This window comes from Eretmochelys imbricata, chromosome 21 (genome assembly GCF_965152235.1).
Source record: "Eretmochelys imbricata isolate rEreImb1 chromosome 21, rEreImb1.hap1, whole genome shotgun sequence".
Classification (NCBI taxonomy): domain Eukaryota; kingdom Metazoa; phylum Chordata; order Testudines; family Cheloniidae; genus Eretmochelys; species Eretmochelys imbricata.
The window spans coordinates 18,252,923-18,268,816 of record NC_135592.1 but is presented as its reverse complement, the minus strand read 5'-3'; the positions used below and the strand labels follow the sequence as shown (position 1 = coordinate 18,268,816).

At 42.6% G+C, this 15,894-nt stretch overlaps 1 protein-coding gene across 2 annotated transcripts in view; it reads right to left on the bottom strand.

Annotated features, from left to right (window-relative positions):
- KDM5B (lysine demethylase 5B) overlaps positions 1–15,894 on the bottom strand; it is a 185,349-nt gene that overhangs the window by 126,507 nt on the left and 42,948 nt on the right. The window contains exons 3-5 of one of the 2 annotated variants that reach the window (XM_077839601.1): positions 11,744–11,866; positions 10,939–11,109; positions 9,312–9,368 (exon numbers count right to left, since the gene is read on the bottom strand). In XM_077839601.1, coding sequence (XP_077695727.1) covers positions 9,312–9,368; positions 10,939–11,109; positions 11,744–11,866 — 351 coding nt within the window. The remainder of the gene's footprint in view (positions 1–9,311; positions 9,369–10,938; positions 11,110–11,743; positions 11,867–15,894) is intronic. The other variant, XM_077839602.1, reaches the window with a different exon arrangement.

Below are 15,894 nucleotides of genomic sequence, written 5' to 3'. Positions count from 1 at the left end.
ACAGTAGTGTTGTGGATTAGAGAAAGGAAATGCTCGCATGCGTTTCTGACTGCTCTTAGTTCTGGTATGTTTATGTGCAAGTTGTCTTCCACTGTGGATCAGTGACCCTGGATCATGTTGTCGCCCAGGTGAGCTCCACATCCCATGAGGGAGGCATCCACGGTGATCATTATGGTAGAAGATTTCTGTTGAAATGGGACACATGAGAAGACATTTTGTGGTTGTGTCCACCACTCAAGGAAATCCTTTACCTTGTGGGGCATGGTGAGCCACCTGTTGAGGGAGTGCCTGTGTGGTATACAGCAAGTGCGAAGCCAGGCTTGTAGGCATCTCATATGTAGTCTGGCATGTTTGACGATGAAAGTCATAGCAGCCATATGTCCCAAAATTTGTAGGCACGTCCTGGTGGACGTTTGTGGGCTGTCCATGACCATAGTAATCAGAGTGTTTAAGTTGAGGAAGCACTGTTGGGATAACCTCGCTGTTGCCGTGAGGTAGTCAAGATAGGCCCTTATAAATTCCAGTTGTTAGACAGGGACCAACATGGACTTCTGAAGATTTATTTGAAGTCCGAGTTCATAATGAGGACAATTGTGGACTGTGTGGCTTCTAGTGCTGCCTGCCGTGTTGGTGTTCTTAACAGGCAGTTATCCAGGTATGGAAAAATCATAACTCCTAGTCTGCGGAGGTGAGCTGCAGTGACAGCGAGGACCTTGGAGAAGACCCTTGGGACGGCTGACAGTCCGAAGTGTAGCACTCTGTACTGGTAATGTTGAGTGTTCTAGGGTGAAGCGCAAGAATCTTGTGTGTGCTGAGGTGAACACTGACATGAAAGTAAGTGTCTTCTTGGTCGAGGGACAAGAGACAATCTCCTTTCTCTAATGACGGAATTATCGTCGATAGGGTCACCATTTTGAATCTCTGCGTTTTCACAAACTTGTTGAGTTTGCATAAATCCAGAATGGGTCTCCATCCACCGTTCTTTTTCTGAGTGAGGAAATAATGTGAATAAAATCCCCTTCCCCTGTGTAGAGCTGGTACTGGTTCCACAGCCCCTAATTGCAGGAGGTGGGTTATTTCCTGTTGTAACAAGGGCTCATAAGAGGAGTCCCTGAAGAGGGATGGAGGAAGGTGGTAGATAGGTGGGATAGAAATAAAATGTGATGGAGTAATCCTGCTGGATAATTTCCAGGACCCATTTGTCTGTAGTGATGTTGTTTCAGAATAGGTAATATGGTGACAGGCGGTCTTCGAATGGCATTACAGTGTGGTTGAGACCCAGAAGTAGAAAGCACAGAGGTCTCAGGCCCTCGACCAGAACTTCAAAACAATTGCCTGGAGGTGGAAGGCTGGGATGTGGAAGTCTGGTCTTGATTCTGCCTTTGCCCCATCTGCCTCTGTTTGCGGCATTGGCTATAGTGTCTTTTGGGCTGAGATTGTGATGCAGCCCAGAATTTTTGGTTGTAAAACCTGCCTTGCTTTTTCTTGTTTCCAGGGACATAGATGCCTAGAGTCTTTAAGATGGCCCGGGAGTCCTTTAAAGTATGCAGGGACACGTCTGTGGATTCTGCAAACAATTTCTGACCCTCAAAGGGTAGGTCTTCCACAGTAGCCTGCACCTCCCCAGGGAATCCAGATAGGTGGAGCCACGATGCCAGACGCATGACCACAGAGATCACAATGGAGCATGCTGCTGTGTCTGCAGAATCGAGGGAAGATTGGAGGGCCACCCTTGCAATGAGAACGCCTTTGGAGATGTTGGATTTCTACGCTTCTCTCTTATCTTCCCGCAGGTGTTCACTAAAGGATGACATTTTAGAAAACAGATTGTGCGTATATTTAGCCAGCCATGCAGAGCAATTTGCAATGCAGAATTATAAGGTGGCGGAAGAATAGGCTTTGCTCCCAATTATTTCACAATTGTTTCATCTGGGGACGACGATGAAATGTGTGTAGGTGACAAGGTGTCTCCTCCTGTTCTTCAGTCTCCTCATTTTGGGCCTCTGAAGGTGCTGGGTCCGTCAGTGAGGGAAAGCAGGGTGTTCTGGAGGCTGGTAGGTTAGGAGGCCTAGTGATCTGGGCTCTATAGATGGCCCAAGTTGGGCGGCAAGGCAATAGGAGGTAGCATCCAAGGTTGAACCTGCCAGCCTCCCATGTCTACCAATGGAGAGAGGAGTGGCCAGGATTGTACATCCCTGTGTCATCGTCCTCCTAATCATCATCACTAGAGAGGGGAGGCGCTGAAGCCCCTTGAGTGAGGATCTGGCTTGGTCCAGGCCTCGCTGAGGTACCATTGATACTGAATAAGGGGGTCCCAGGAGTAGAAGAAACAACCAGGTCTGCCTGTCTGCTGAAATGCTGTGGTACCAGGAAGCTCGGTGCTGGAGACGGCAGCGCAGTCTGAGAGGAGAGGGTGAGAACTGTCGGTGCTGAGGTCTTGATGACCTGTGTATGTGCAGCAAGTGGCGCCATTGCACTAGTTGGTGCCGGGATGTTCCTCAGCCCCACAGGGGCCGCGCTAGGAAGCTTGGCTTTAGGGCGTGCACTTGACTGAGAGCATGCCCATAACGGGTCCTTGGCTCCTTGGGAAGTCTCTGTACTGGATGTTCGAGAGCCTCAGACCGAGAGGCAATGGGATGTCATCGGTACTGGGGCAGATTTTTTGCCGGGAGACCATTTTCTTTTAAAGAAAAGGAGGACTTGTGGCACGTTAGAGACTAACCAATTTATTTGAGCATGAGCTTTCGTGAGCTACAGCTCACTTCATTGGATGCATACTGTGGAAAGTACAGAAGATCTTTTTATACACACATGAAAAAATGGGTGTTTACCACTACAAAAGGTTTTCTCTCCCCCCACCCCACTCTCCTGCTGGTAATAGCTTATCTAAAGTGATTACTCTCCTTACAATGTGTATGATAATCAAGTTGGGCCATTTCCAGCACAAATCCAGGTTCTCTCCCCAGCCCCCCCCCACAAACCCACTCTCCTGTTGGTAATAGCTTATCTAAAGTGATCACTTTCCTTACAATGTGCATATAAAAAGATCTTCTGTACTTTCCACAGTATGCATCCGATGAAGTGAGCTGTAGCTCACGAAAGCTTATGCTCAAATAAATTGGTTAGTCGCTAAGGTGCCACAAGTACTCCTTTTCTTTTTGCGAATACAGACTAACACGGCTGTTACTCTGAAACCTGTAATTTTCTTTTAGGTGTTCTCACTGTGGAGATGAATGAGAGTGGTGTTTGGTCACCTTTTTAGGGACAAGGTTCTTAGAGGCGGTCTTAGTTGTGCCCCTGTCTGCCGCTGATGACCGTTGGCCTGGACTCTAGTTCTGAGGGATTTCTCCACCACTAGCAATTTAGGTTGAAGGTCCCCGGCCTTCCGTGTCCTGGCAGTCAGTTTTTTACAGTGTGGATACTTTTGGGGAATACGGGTTTCTCCAAGGCAGCAAACGCACTGAGCATGGCCATCAGAAATGGGTATCGAGAGCCTGCAGGTCAGGCAGCATTTAAAGCCAGGGGAACCAAGCATGCCTGAAAGAGGGCAGCTCTGGAGAAAAACGGAGTCAGTCCGTTTTTATTTAGTCATCACTGACGGCGGTCCGCCAGCTGGTGGGAGAGGAAAAACTACGACTAATAAAACAAATTATTATTGTTTTTAATATGTAAGAAAATAAAAACTAAAGTTAACTAAAATTAACTAGGATTTAAGGGATAAAAAGAGAAATATTGAGCTATCTACATATTTGGAGAGATGCTGCTGTCACTCTGACTCAAGCCAAAGGCGATAGAGAAGGAACTGGGGGTCAGTTGGCTCCGGAGGCTAGGTAACTGCTCAGAGCGGTGCGAGGCAGTCAGTCAGGGCACTGCTGCTACATATCTCCGATTACAAGTGCAGGGTGCCAAGACACCTACAGTGGAGTACCCACAGGGACACTCCTCAAAGAAGAATATCTCTTACAAACATCCCAGTGACTATCCAGTCAGAGCACCTGATTTTTAAGAGTAGGCATGTAATGTAAACAGCAAAAGACAGTGCTCTGATTTACAAGTCAGTTTTTCCCCAGACCAAAACAAATCCCTCTCATGCTTTGCTTGAATAGAGGTAGAGGTGGAGTCATTGGCACCAGGGTTCTTTTCTTTGGCTTCTGGTACTAGGCAATGGGAACAGCCCTTCACCCTTGAGGAGTATTTTGCTGATATGTACACAAATGTCCCTTCCATCCTCTGAATCAATCTTCATAAATCTTCTAGGAGACACTCTCTGATCCTTTTCCAGCAAGGGTGATCTTGTTTGTTCCCCCTCAATAGGAGACCTTGGTATGCTACTCTGAGATGAGTCTAACTGGCACCATCACTGTAAACAGCCTGGTAGGATACAGGATAGGGCAGGCTTGAGACGCCTTCTTTAGGCCTTTGTCACCCTCAGGAGTGATATCAGCCATAATCACCTCTTCCTGTCACAATTTCAGCTACTTTTTACCCAGTAACCCCCCGACTTTCATGACTATGGACTTATAACGAGAACTTCATGCTACTCACCAAGCCTAGAGCAACAGATCAGTTCCAAAGAAAGCTGAACCAAAGGCAGTATGATCACTGTATACTTTTATAAAACACCTCAATGGGGAAATTTTTAGGGAATTTTGAGGCTTATCTCTTCCTTTATACTCCCACTGTCAATCTATAATATCTCTCTATCTTTTTGTTTATCACACTCCTTGGCTGCGGTGTCCTTGAAAGGCACCCCATTCACATCTGCTAGAAGACTGACCCTGATTAGAAGAAGTAAGAAGTAGAAAAGTGAGAATATGTTTTTGAAGCTTCTCCAGTCTAAAGAGGCTGCTGTCTGGGAGAGTACAGACTGGAGGGACCACATGGAGATCAATCAGAAGGATCACAATTGGAAGGACCAACTATTCAAGGAAAAGCAGAGGGGCCAAAAGGTACATCAACAAGTGAACCAGGAACATGACCCTACTCAAGCAAACAGATGTTGCAGAATTATCCAAAACATCCAAAAACCACCTCCACAACAGCCTTTGCATCTCATTCACAATTCATAGATATTTAGGTCAGAATGGACCATTATGATCATCTAGTCTGTCCTCCTGCATAATGCAGGCCACAGAATTTCACCCACCACTCCTGCAAAAAACCTCACACCTACGTCTGAGCTATTTAAGTCCTCAAATCGTAGTTTAAAGACTTCAAGGAGCAGAGAATCCTCCAGCAAGTGACCCGTGCCCCATGCTACAGAGGAAGGCAAAAAACCTCCAGGGCCTCTTCCAATCTGCCCTGGAGGAAAATTCCTTGCCGACCCCAAATACGACCCCAATTCAGTGTCCACAAGACCACCCCACCCACACACAAGGCACTAGCACAACCTACAGCCTTTTCCCTACAATTCTTTGATGGTGGAAAACAAGGAGAACTGAGACTATGCATACACTGACCTACAAATAATGCACGGTCAGGCAAACACCCAGCACTTTGCTTATTTAACACTAGTAATATAAGTGTAAAGTTTAATATGGTCATATAGGTGTCAACCCTCAAAGTTTACTGTTGCTAATAAGTTTATTCATGGTTTATTTGCACACAAAATTGTGGTTTTCTGAAAAATCACAAAATATTTATTGGGTGTCAAAGAAATGTTAAAGAGCAAAGCATCCCCTACTCTCACCAAATTCATAACAGATATTTAGAAATCATTTAAAATCCAGATTCAAGGCAAAACACAAAGTACACAAAAGTAGCACACCACAATAATATGGCACACTGCTAAAGCGATATTTTAAGGCCTCCCTCAGCCCTATAGCTCCTTGATGGGCTCTGGTTACTGCCTTTGTGTCTGGCTGTTCAAAATCAGCAGACAGTCTTTCCACTTAGAATCACAGAATATCAGGGTTGGAAGGGACCTCAGAAGGACATCTAGTCCAACCCCCTGCTCAAAGCAGGACCAATCCCCAACTAAATCATCCCAGCCAGGGTTTCTCAAGCCTGACCTTAAAAACTTCTAAGGAAGGAGATTCCACTACCTCCCTAGGTAACGCATTCCAGTGTTTCACCACCCTCCTAGTGAAAAAGTTTTTCCTAATATCCAAACTAAACCTCCCATACTGCAACTTGAGACCATTACTCCTTGTTCTGTCATCAGCTACCACTGAAACAGTCTAGATCCATCCTCTTTGGAACCCCCTTTCAGGTAGCTGAAAGCAGCTATCAAATCCCCCCCTCATTCTTCTCTTCCGCAGACTAAACAATCCCAGTTCCCTCAGCCTCTCCTCATAAGTCATGTGTTCCAGTCCCCTAATCACTTTTGTTGCCCTCCGCTGGACGTCTTCCAATTTTTCCACATCCTTCTTGTAGTGTGGGGCCCAAAACTGGACACTTCCCCCCTCCACTCTGACAGCTCACCTTAACTGATCACTCTCGTTATAGTGGGCATGGCAACACCCATTTTTTCCATGTTCTCTGTGTGTGTGTATATATCTATATCTACCTACTGTATTTTCCACTGCATGCATCTGATGAAGTGAGTTTTAGCCCACGAAAGCTTATGCTCAAATAAATATGTTAGTCTCTAAGGTGCCACAAGTACTCCTCGTTCTTTTTCCTGACAGTAAAGTTTCCCCTTCCCTTCGCTTCACAAATATTATGCATTATTCTACTATGATGAGAAGAGTTGCCTCACTGAGATCCAGCCTTTCCATGAGACATCACCAGAGGCCTTTCAACCTACCAAAAGCACATTCAACAGTCATCCTGCACCTGCTCAGACACTAGGTAACTCTCCTTGCTACTGTATGGGCATCCAGTCTATGGTTTCATAAACAAGGGACACAAAGGATAGGCTGGGTTCCCCAGAATCATTATTAGCATTTCAACCCCACCTATATGAATGTGTCAGTCTGGGAAGTATGTTCACGCTTGCATCTTTTGGAAAAGTCCAGTATACCTGAAAATGCAAGTGTCACACACACACACTCTGTCCATCCAACAGTAATGTCAGTGAAATGTTCCCAGTGATCCATCAGTATTAGCACAGCCATGGAAAAGTACCCTTTCTCATCACGTACTCAGTGGCAAGGTGGGATGGCCCAGAACCCCAGAGTCACAATACTGTGCAGCACAAAAGGCTTCATGGCCTTGCACACCAGGATGACAACTGCCCCCACAGTAGATTTTACAATTCTGAACTGATTGCCCACAGCCCAAAAGTAGTATGAGGCTGCAAGCTTCCAGAGCATGATTGCTAGATCCTTTTCCAATGTCAAAGCAGTTCTCATTCTGGTGTCTCTGCACTGGATGGATGGGACATAGCCTCCCACATCTCAAAATTTTGCAACCACTGCTGATTGCCACAGATCTGTATCACAATGTGATGTGTTCCATCACTCAGTGCTTGTTTCTTGGTCCCTGAAATGCTGATCCACTGTGTGGAGCTGATCTACAAATGTCTGAAGCATCCTGAAGTTTCTATGCACTGTTCACATCATTCACTTATCCTCCTCAGAGCGTCCTGTCTCACCTTCATCAAAGCACCACTGGTTGCTGTTACAGTGTTAGTCACTGAAGTTCTGCAAATACAGAATAATCCCATGTCCTGTCTCTAAAACCAGACACGAGAGCTCCGCATATTTCTAATAGCGAGATGGCAAAGAGAACAAAAGCAGTACAAGGAACAGTAGGAATTTTTAAAAAGGCATGAAGATGATCATCTAGAAGAAGCTTTAGGGAATGGAAGAAAGGGAATTGTGGGAACTTAACCCCAAGCTCCCATAATTCCCTGAGTGAAGTGCAGGTGTTCCACAATGCATTGCAAAAATGTTCTGCAAAGCACTGTGCTGGACAGTGATGTAGAGATATCAGGATGCTTATCCATGGCGCACCACGGCTTCTGCCAATATAATCTCTTATATGTGACACCAGCAAAAATAGCCGAGAGTGCATGTATTTTAGCAACATAGCAACATCAGCAACTGCAAGGCAGCAGAAGTTCTGGTGACAAAACATTCTAGTGTAGAGATGGCCTGAGCTGAGTTTTTAATATAAACAAGAGCAAAACCTGGTGTATTTTTAATACCTAGGCTGCTTGAATCAGAAAATAATTTTAGGAAAAAATGTGCAGGTTTACTTAAGAGTCTTTAGAATAAGTTGCAAGGACTTTTCATTCACTAACTACAGTGTGAAGAATCATAAGCATGCTTCACATCTGCTATCCCTTACATGTAAGACAACTTATATTTATCCATCTCCTTATATACAATTATAGTGAGCAATACAACTGAGACACATCTAGCCCAGTGTTAAATGGGTAATGATGAATAAATTACTTCTCTGGGGCACTTCTTTAAGCACCTATTAATTTGCAGACTATAATGTCAGTTTTGCCTGTTTTGATCATCCACACACGTCTTACTTTCTGTCTCCATTTTTAGATTTTTGGATTTATTGAACCATAAATACTAAGGTTTCAACGAAAAACTACTCATTAAGCACCAAAATTTCCTGTTACACTACTATATTATGTATGCAGATGGTACAATGTAAGAAGTTCTTCAAATAGAACATTTTCCAAAAAGGCAATTAAAAAATATATTTAACTCATAATAAATTCAGGCTGTGCATGGGACTGAACACATTCTAAGCTACACCGTACTAGTGAGTGAAAAAATACTCCTTTCTATACTCTTGGCTTTCACAGCATCAATACAATATAGTAGGTGCCATCAATTACAAAGTAGTTTCACAGACTGCACATACCAGTCTTTTGTAGATGATCTTGGCTTGCTGCAAACAGAGCTTCTTTTCAAGGCTTATTGAAATATCAAAGAAAGGGAAAACATGTCTGAAACTGACAGCTGTAAAATCCAGTAGCAGTATCTTATCTAAGAATGAAATCATACGAGGCCAAGATACTCAGGAAAGAACTGAATAGATAATAAAAAGGACAGCTGTACAAGCACCATCTGGGAAACCACTGCTTACTGAGAACTTGTGACAGAACGCAAAAAAGATGACCTTTGGTCAGGGATATCAAATATCAATTCAAAGGAGAAATAATTCATTGTAAAATAAACTCATTAGTTAATAGAAGGCACGTCAGCAAAAATAAAATCTAAGCAGGGTGAAAACTGAGCCCAAAGAAACATTTCTATGGATTCTCTCAGTTTTTCCATCCAATTCATAAGAAAACATTAATACCACACACAGAAAGATGGAAGGAGAATATAGTAACAATTTAAAAACAGCAACAACGTTTTTTGGGGGTTTTTTTGGTTAATAAATGAAGTTAAACATACCTTTTCCAGAACTGCATGATCCACTAAACACATCAGTTTGGAACAAATGTCAGGTGCCTAGTGCAAGAGAGAGCTTGGAAAGTTATATTTAAAAGGAAGTGTGACCTCATTAAATGAGATCACAAGCAGCCACTTGAGAATCTTTGTGTTCTTAAAATGGTCCATTACTGAGAAATAATGTATTTAACATCAGTTCTGTGAAAGACAATTGTTCTAAAGGCTTAGATTTTCAGAGCGTTTATGGTCACAGCCACCACTCTATTTTAGGACACTAAATTATATGTTCCCACCTCAAAAAAAATAAGAGAACGGGATCAGATGTGACAGAGCAAAATGTCTTCACAAAAGAGAAACCACAATTACTTTAGTGTTCAGAATGAACAAAAATGGAAAGATGCTAGTTAAACACCTTATTGGAATGCTGTTGCTTTCCACCATGCAATAAGAATTATTTCAGAGGAAAGGTGAAGTGTATTTGGTAAAGATAGTTTTCCTAGACTTAAGGTTTTTCATCCCACAGATTGAAAACAATCTACATTAGCATATATGTCTAAAATCCAGTGGTTAGAATTACAATTTTTTTTAGAGCCTAAAGGTATTTTTTTTAACTATTCTTCAATGTGATAACCACAAGATACATAAAGAGCCTTACATTCCAGTCTCTTCTGATTTGCTCATGTCAAATCTCTATTCTCATTTTGGCAGCTAACAGGCACTAATATTGTTCTTTACTGTAAACTCAGACAATCCGCACAAGTTTTTTTATTATGAAACCCACCCACGTTGAAAAGCATGTCAGGGTGGGAGTGGTTAACACGGATTAAAATGGATTTCTGCAAGTGCTACCAAATAAGTAATAAACCAACACTGATCTGAAAGAAGTCTTGTACTTGTATTAGTTTCCATCCTCATTCAACCCACTTATTAATGGCCAAAAACTAAACATGAAGATTTTAAGTTAGAAAAACTCAGCAACAACTCTGGCAGTCTACATTATGATTTTCATGGATTTGATCAAAACATCATTCACATGTCATTCTCTCTCTCTTCCTAGTGGAGATCTTTCACCATATTATGTATAAAAAAATGCAAAGTGAGTTGACAAATGGCTATAAAGTTACAAGACTCATTATATTCCATCCGTTATCTTTGGATCTCAATTATTCCTAGAGATATTATTCATTTATTCTCTGTCAGATGGATGGACAAATAAATGGTTTGTAAATATTTTAAAAGTCTGCAACGCACAGAGGAGTCGCAAAGAGGACATTCCAGAAAGTCTAAATACCTGCTGTAAAATAAGGCTTTTAAATACTGTAGAGAGGAAGAAATACAAACTGGTAGTGTCCAAACAGGTTTCATGTCTTCAGGTAAGAGGTTTCCTTGAAGGGTCCTTCACAAAATTCCAGTACTTTATCTTCCATTTGATAAAGTTCTGTCTGTGGATTACTAACATACTCATCTCATGACCTTAGTATCTAAGTAACAAGATGAAGTCTATGAAACAAACAAATGCAATCTTTAAAGATTTTAGAAGTGCTGCCCAAAAAGGAAACAACTCACTAGTTGGTGAATTTATCCAGGTTTTAGCTAGCCAGGGGAAAACAAAAAACACCATACCACTCACCAGTAGACTAGCTCCAGACTGGAATAAGTTGTAAGGATAAAGAATACGTTCATAATGAGCACGGATGTGTGAACCCACTGCCTTGCCTGGAGCAAAACCCATTCTGATGGCTATTTTCGTCCATTTTCTCTCCTTACAGACTAAGTCAAATCCACCTTCTTCTGCAACTAGCTATAAAGGAAAAATACAATGGTCACATATACAAAAATAAAGTCATTAGTGTATAGAGATCTACTGCTAGTAAAAAAAAAAAAGTTACAAAGGGAAAAGTATTTGCTATTGCAGCTGCTACCACATGCAATAAATACTTTAAACACAGCTTTCACATTAAGAGAACGCTGTAGCTTAAATCCTTTAATTAGCTAGTCAGAAAACTTAAAGACCTCTGAAAAAGCTCATAGATTCACAGATTCCAAGGCTAGAAGGGACCACTGTGATCATCTGAACTCTTGTATAACACAGGTCACAGAACTTCTCCAAAATATTGCTTTACAATACGCACCAGAAGGGAAGATTAGATGCAGGTTTATAGTTCAGTCTAGTTGGAGGATTCTCTCAGGCTGCATTTCTAAGGCTCTACTACTGAATCAGCTTTCCAACACTACTTTTTAGTGCAATATAAACAGTTCTTGTCTTGAATCCATTTCACAGAATATGTCTCAAGGAGTTTAATCATACATTAAAAACGCTTCCAAACACAAAAACTCTATTGAAGTAGCTTACTAAAGATGACTTGACTTCAGTCTAGGAACAGAAGTAATGTGGCATCTTTTGCAGGAAAAACTATTTTAAAAAACAGTCTTACCCTATTAAGTTGAAATAAATCCAAGATCTTCCTCTCTACATGTGGAATTTTCAGTGTACATCCTTGGAGCTCCCAAAACTTTGCAATCTGGTCCAGAAAATTCAGCTTCACACGGGTCTGAGCCTAACAGAAGACAGTGTGCTTTCAATATGCAGTTCAATTTAGCTTCTACTTTCCCATGTTTTCAATATTAGAACATCTTCAAGTTCAGATCTTTGGTTATGTTCCAAAATCCCTCTTTAAATGTGTTTGCACCTAGTATAATAAAGGTAGACATGACTGGCTTCCTTTCATTTTTGTTTACTTGGGAAAGATGCTGGATTGACTGCATTGAAATTGAAGTTCTCCAGATATCTAGAAGGATAGCCTTGTAAATGTGTTTGAACTCTATCATAGATGGATCACATTTGTTTGGGAAAGGAAACTTCTGTCTCCACTGGGTCTTTGGCATCCCTGCTAATGTCACCAATTGTGATTTCAAGATGTATCCACCATTTGAAGGCCATGACTGGAATCAGTTATTTAAAAAAAAAAAAAAAGAAAAAAAAGACTCGCTATTCAATCTTAAGAGCCAATGTCACCTCCTCTATATTCCCTGTGTTAGACCTGATCCATTCTCAATAATGATGTTCACTGGCTCTATGTTAGAAAACCTATCCTCTCCAAAGGACTAGATCACTGAGGCAAGAAGCACAGAAAAGGATCTATACAGTGGCAAGCCTTCCCCACTCATAGATGTGCACAGGCAATGGTGAGAGCAACCTTATTTCTCCTTTGCTGGAATCATAGAATATCAGGGTTGGAAGGGACCCCAGAAGGTCATCTAGTCCAACCCCCTGCTCGAAGCAGGACCAATTCCCAGTTAAATCATCCCAGCCAGGGCTTTGTCAAGCCTGACCTTAAAAACCTCTAAGGAAGGAGATTCTACCACCTCCCTAGGTAACGCATTCCAGTGTTTCACCACCCTCCTAGTGAAAAAGTTTTTCCTAATATCCAATCTAAACCTCCCCCACTGCAACTTGAGACCATTACTCCTCGTTCTGTCATCTGCTACCATTGCGAACAGTCTAGAGCCATCCTCTTTGGAACCCCCTTTCAGGTAGTTGAAAGCAGCTATCAAATCCCCCCCTCATTCTTCTCTTCTGCAGACTAAACAATCCCAGCTCCCTCACCCTCTCCTCATAAGTCATGTGTTCTAGACCCCTAATCATTTTTGTTGCCCTTCGCTGGACTCTCTCCAATTTATCCACATCCTTCTTGTAGTGTGGGGCCCAAAACTGGACACAGTACTCCAGATGAGGCCTCACCAATGTCGAATAGAGGGGGACGATCACGTCCCTCGATCTGCTCGCTATGCCCCTACTTATACATCCCAAAATGCCATTTGCCTTCTTGGCAACAAGGGCACACTGCTGACTCATATCCAGCTTCTCATCCACTGTCACCCCTAGGTCCTTTTCCGCAGAACTGCTGCCTAGCCATTCGGCCCCTAGTCTGTAGCGGTGCATTGCATTCTTCTGTCCTAAGTGCAGGACCCTGCACTTATCCTTATTGAACCTCATCAGATTTCTTTTGGCCCAATCCTCCAATTTGTCTAGGTCCTTCTGTATCCTATCCCTCCCCTCCAGCGTATCCACCACTCCTCCCAGTTTAGTATCATCCGCAAATTTGCTGAGAGTGCAATCTACACCATCCTCCAGATCATTTATGAAGATATTGAACAAAACCGGCCCCAGGACCGACCCCTGGAACACTCCACTTGACACCGGCTGCCAACTAGACATGGAGCCATTGATCACTACCCGTTGAGCCCGACAATCTAGCCAGCTTTCTACCCACCTTATAGTGCATTCATCCAGCCCATACTTCCTTAACTTGCTGACAAGAATACTGTGGGAGACCGTGTCAAAAGCTTTGCTAAAGTCAAGAAACAATACATCCACTGCTTTCCCTTCATCCACAGAACCAGTAATCTCATCATTAAAGGCGAGTAGATTAGTCAGGCATGACCTTCCCTTGGTGAATCCATGCTGGCTGTTCCTGATCACTTTCCTCTCATGCAAGTGCTTCAGGATTGATTCTTTGAGGACCTGCTCCATGATTTTTCCAGGGACTGAAGTGAGGCTGACTGGCCTGTAGTTCCCAGGATCCTCCTTCTTCCCTTTTTTAAAGATTGGCACTACATTAGCCTTTTTCCACTCATCCGGGACTTCCCCCGTTCGCCACGAGTTTTCAAAGATAATGGCCAATGGCTCTGCAATCACAGCCGCCAATTCCTTCAGCACTCTCGGATGCAACTCGTCCGGCCCCGTGGACTTGTGCACGTCCAGCTTTTCTAAATAGTCCCTAACCACCTCTATCTCCACAGAGGGCTGGCCATCTCTTCCCCATTTTGCGATGCCCAGCGCAGCAGTCTGGGAGCTGACCTTGTTAGTGAAGACAGAGGCAAAAAAAGCATTGAGTACATTAGTTTTTTCCACATCCTCTGTCAGAAGTAAGAAGTTGCACCAGTCCCTCCAGTAGTAAATTCTCTAAGTAGGTCCCTGGGCATTAGAGGGCTGGGGTGACATGGCATGCCCTCACAGGACCCCTTCCTATACCCCTCCCGCCCAAAGAGCTGCAGCTTCATTTCTGATGCAGATTTGTGGGTTTACCCAAATACAAATTAATGAGAGTTACTGCATAGATTAATTTTCTTCTGTGAGGGGATTCATCTTTCAAGTCATCTTCACAAATTGTCTTTAAAAGTTACTGAATCTACACTGTATTGGACACGAATGCTTCAGTGAACATTTGAACTGGTCAAAGAAACAGAACCTTTGGCTACCAAAAGTGCTTTCTCCCCTACCACATAATGCATTTGCCAGTACATGTTTTACTGCAAAACTAGCAACCAGTAACTTAAAATAAATAAATAAATAAATAAAATAAAATCACACTCTGAATCAGACAGGTAAGTGCCAGATGAATAATGGTCCAAACTCTAATACAACCGTAATTCTATCAAAAAAACCTTTTTTTTATTTTTATCATCACAAAGTGCCTACAAGAACTGAGCTGTGATTCATTCCTATATTAGCTGGAATCAAAGCTATACCTTTGAGCTTAGAAAACATTTGCTGATATTTTAAACCCTTCATTGTTTGGAATTCTCTCTTTGAAACTTAGAATAAGTTGTTATCCATACCAATCTGGTCCACTTCCATTTGATAAATTATTCCACTCTCAAAAAGAACTTTAACATTACATTTCTGCAGACTTCTGTGTTTAGTCACTACATCTTCACTAACATCAATGAGGCCTGGTACAGAGTTACTTAAAATTCCTTCTGTTAGTTCAGCAGCATAGTATGAAATAGATCTTCTACTCTGGGCTTTTCTGAGAAATGGTAATACTATTTTAAAGTTGCAATGAACTTATGAATCCCACAGAACCCCACATATGAAATTGCCCTCTTGTTGACTATGCCTGCTGAGAATCAACTTTCCATGGCAGTTTTTAAAGATTTAAAACTCATGGCAGTTTTAAAATGCCTTTTGGCAAAGGGAATAGGCACAATCAATGCAAAAATAAATGTTTTTAAATTTAAAAGAAGTTTTCAAAAATTCAGACTAAGCAACTGGCTTCAATGTGGTGAATCGAGTGAGATAATGCAGGACTTCATCGTTTGGCCAACAAGTTTATCATACTTAATGAGATGCTATTACATACAATTCTTGGAGACAAAGTGACAGAAAATGATTAAGGGCACAGATACACTAGAGAGTCTCCCACCGACAGCACTATCCACACCAGTAATTATGTCGCTTGGTGGGGTGATCTATTCACACCCCTGAGCGACATACATTATGCCGACATAGGCTATGTCTACTCTGAAGTTTAAGAACATCTTCCTGGCTCATCACCAGTGTTCCCTCTAATTTTTCCCACGCATGTGCGGCATGAATTTTGTTATGTGCACCAATATGTAGGTAATTTGTTATTGGAGCACATAAAATTCATATGGCGAGGGTGGGGCCGAGGGTTGAGGTGAGGGGGGAGTGAGGGTTCCAGCTGAGGGTGTGGTCTCTGGGGTTGGGATGAGGGGTTTGGGGTGCAGGCTGCCCTGGGGTTACGGTGGGGAGAGAGGACTCCCCCAAGCTCTCCCCCGC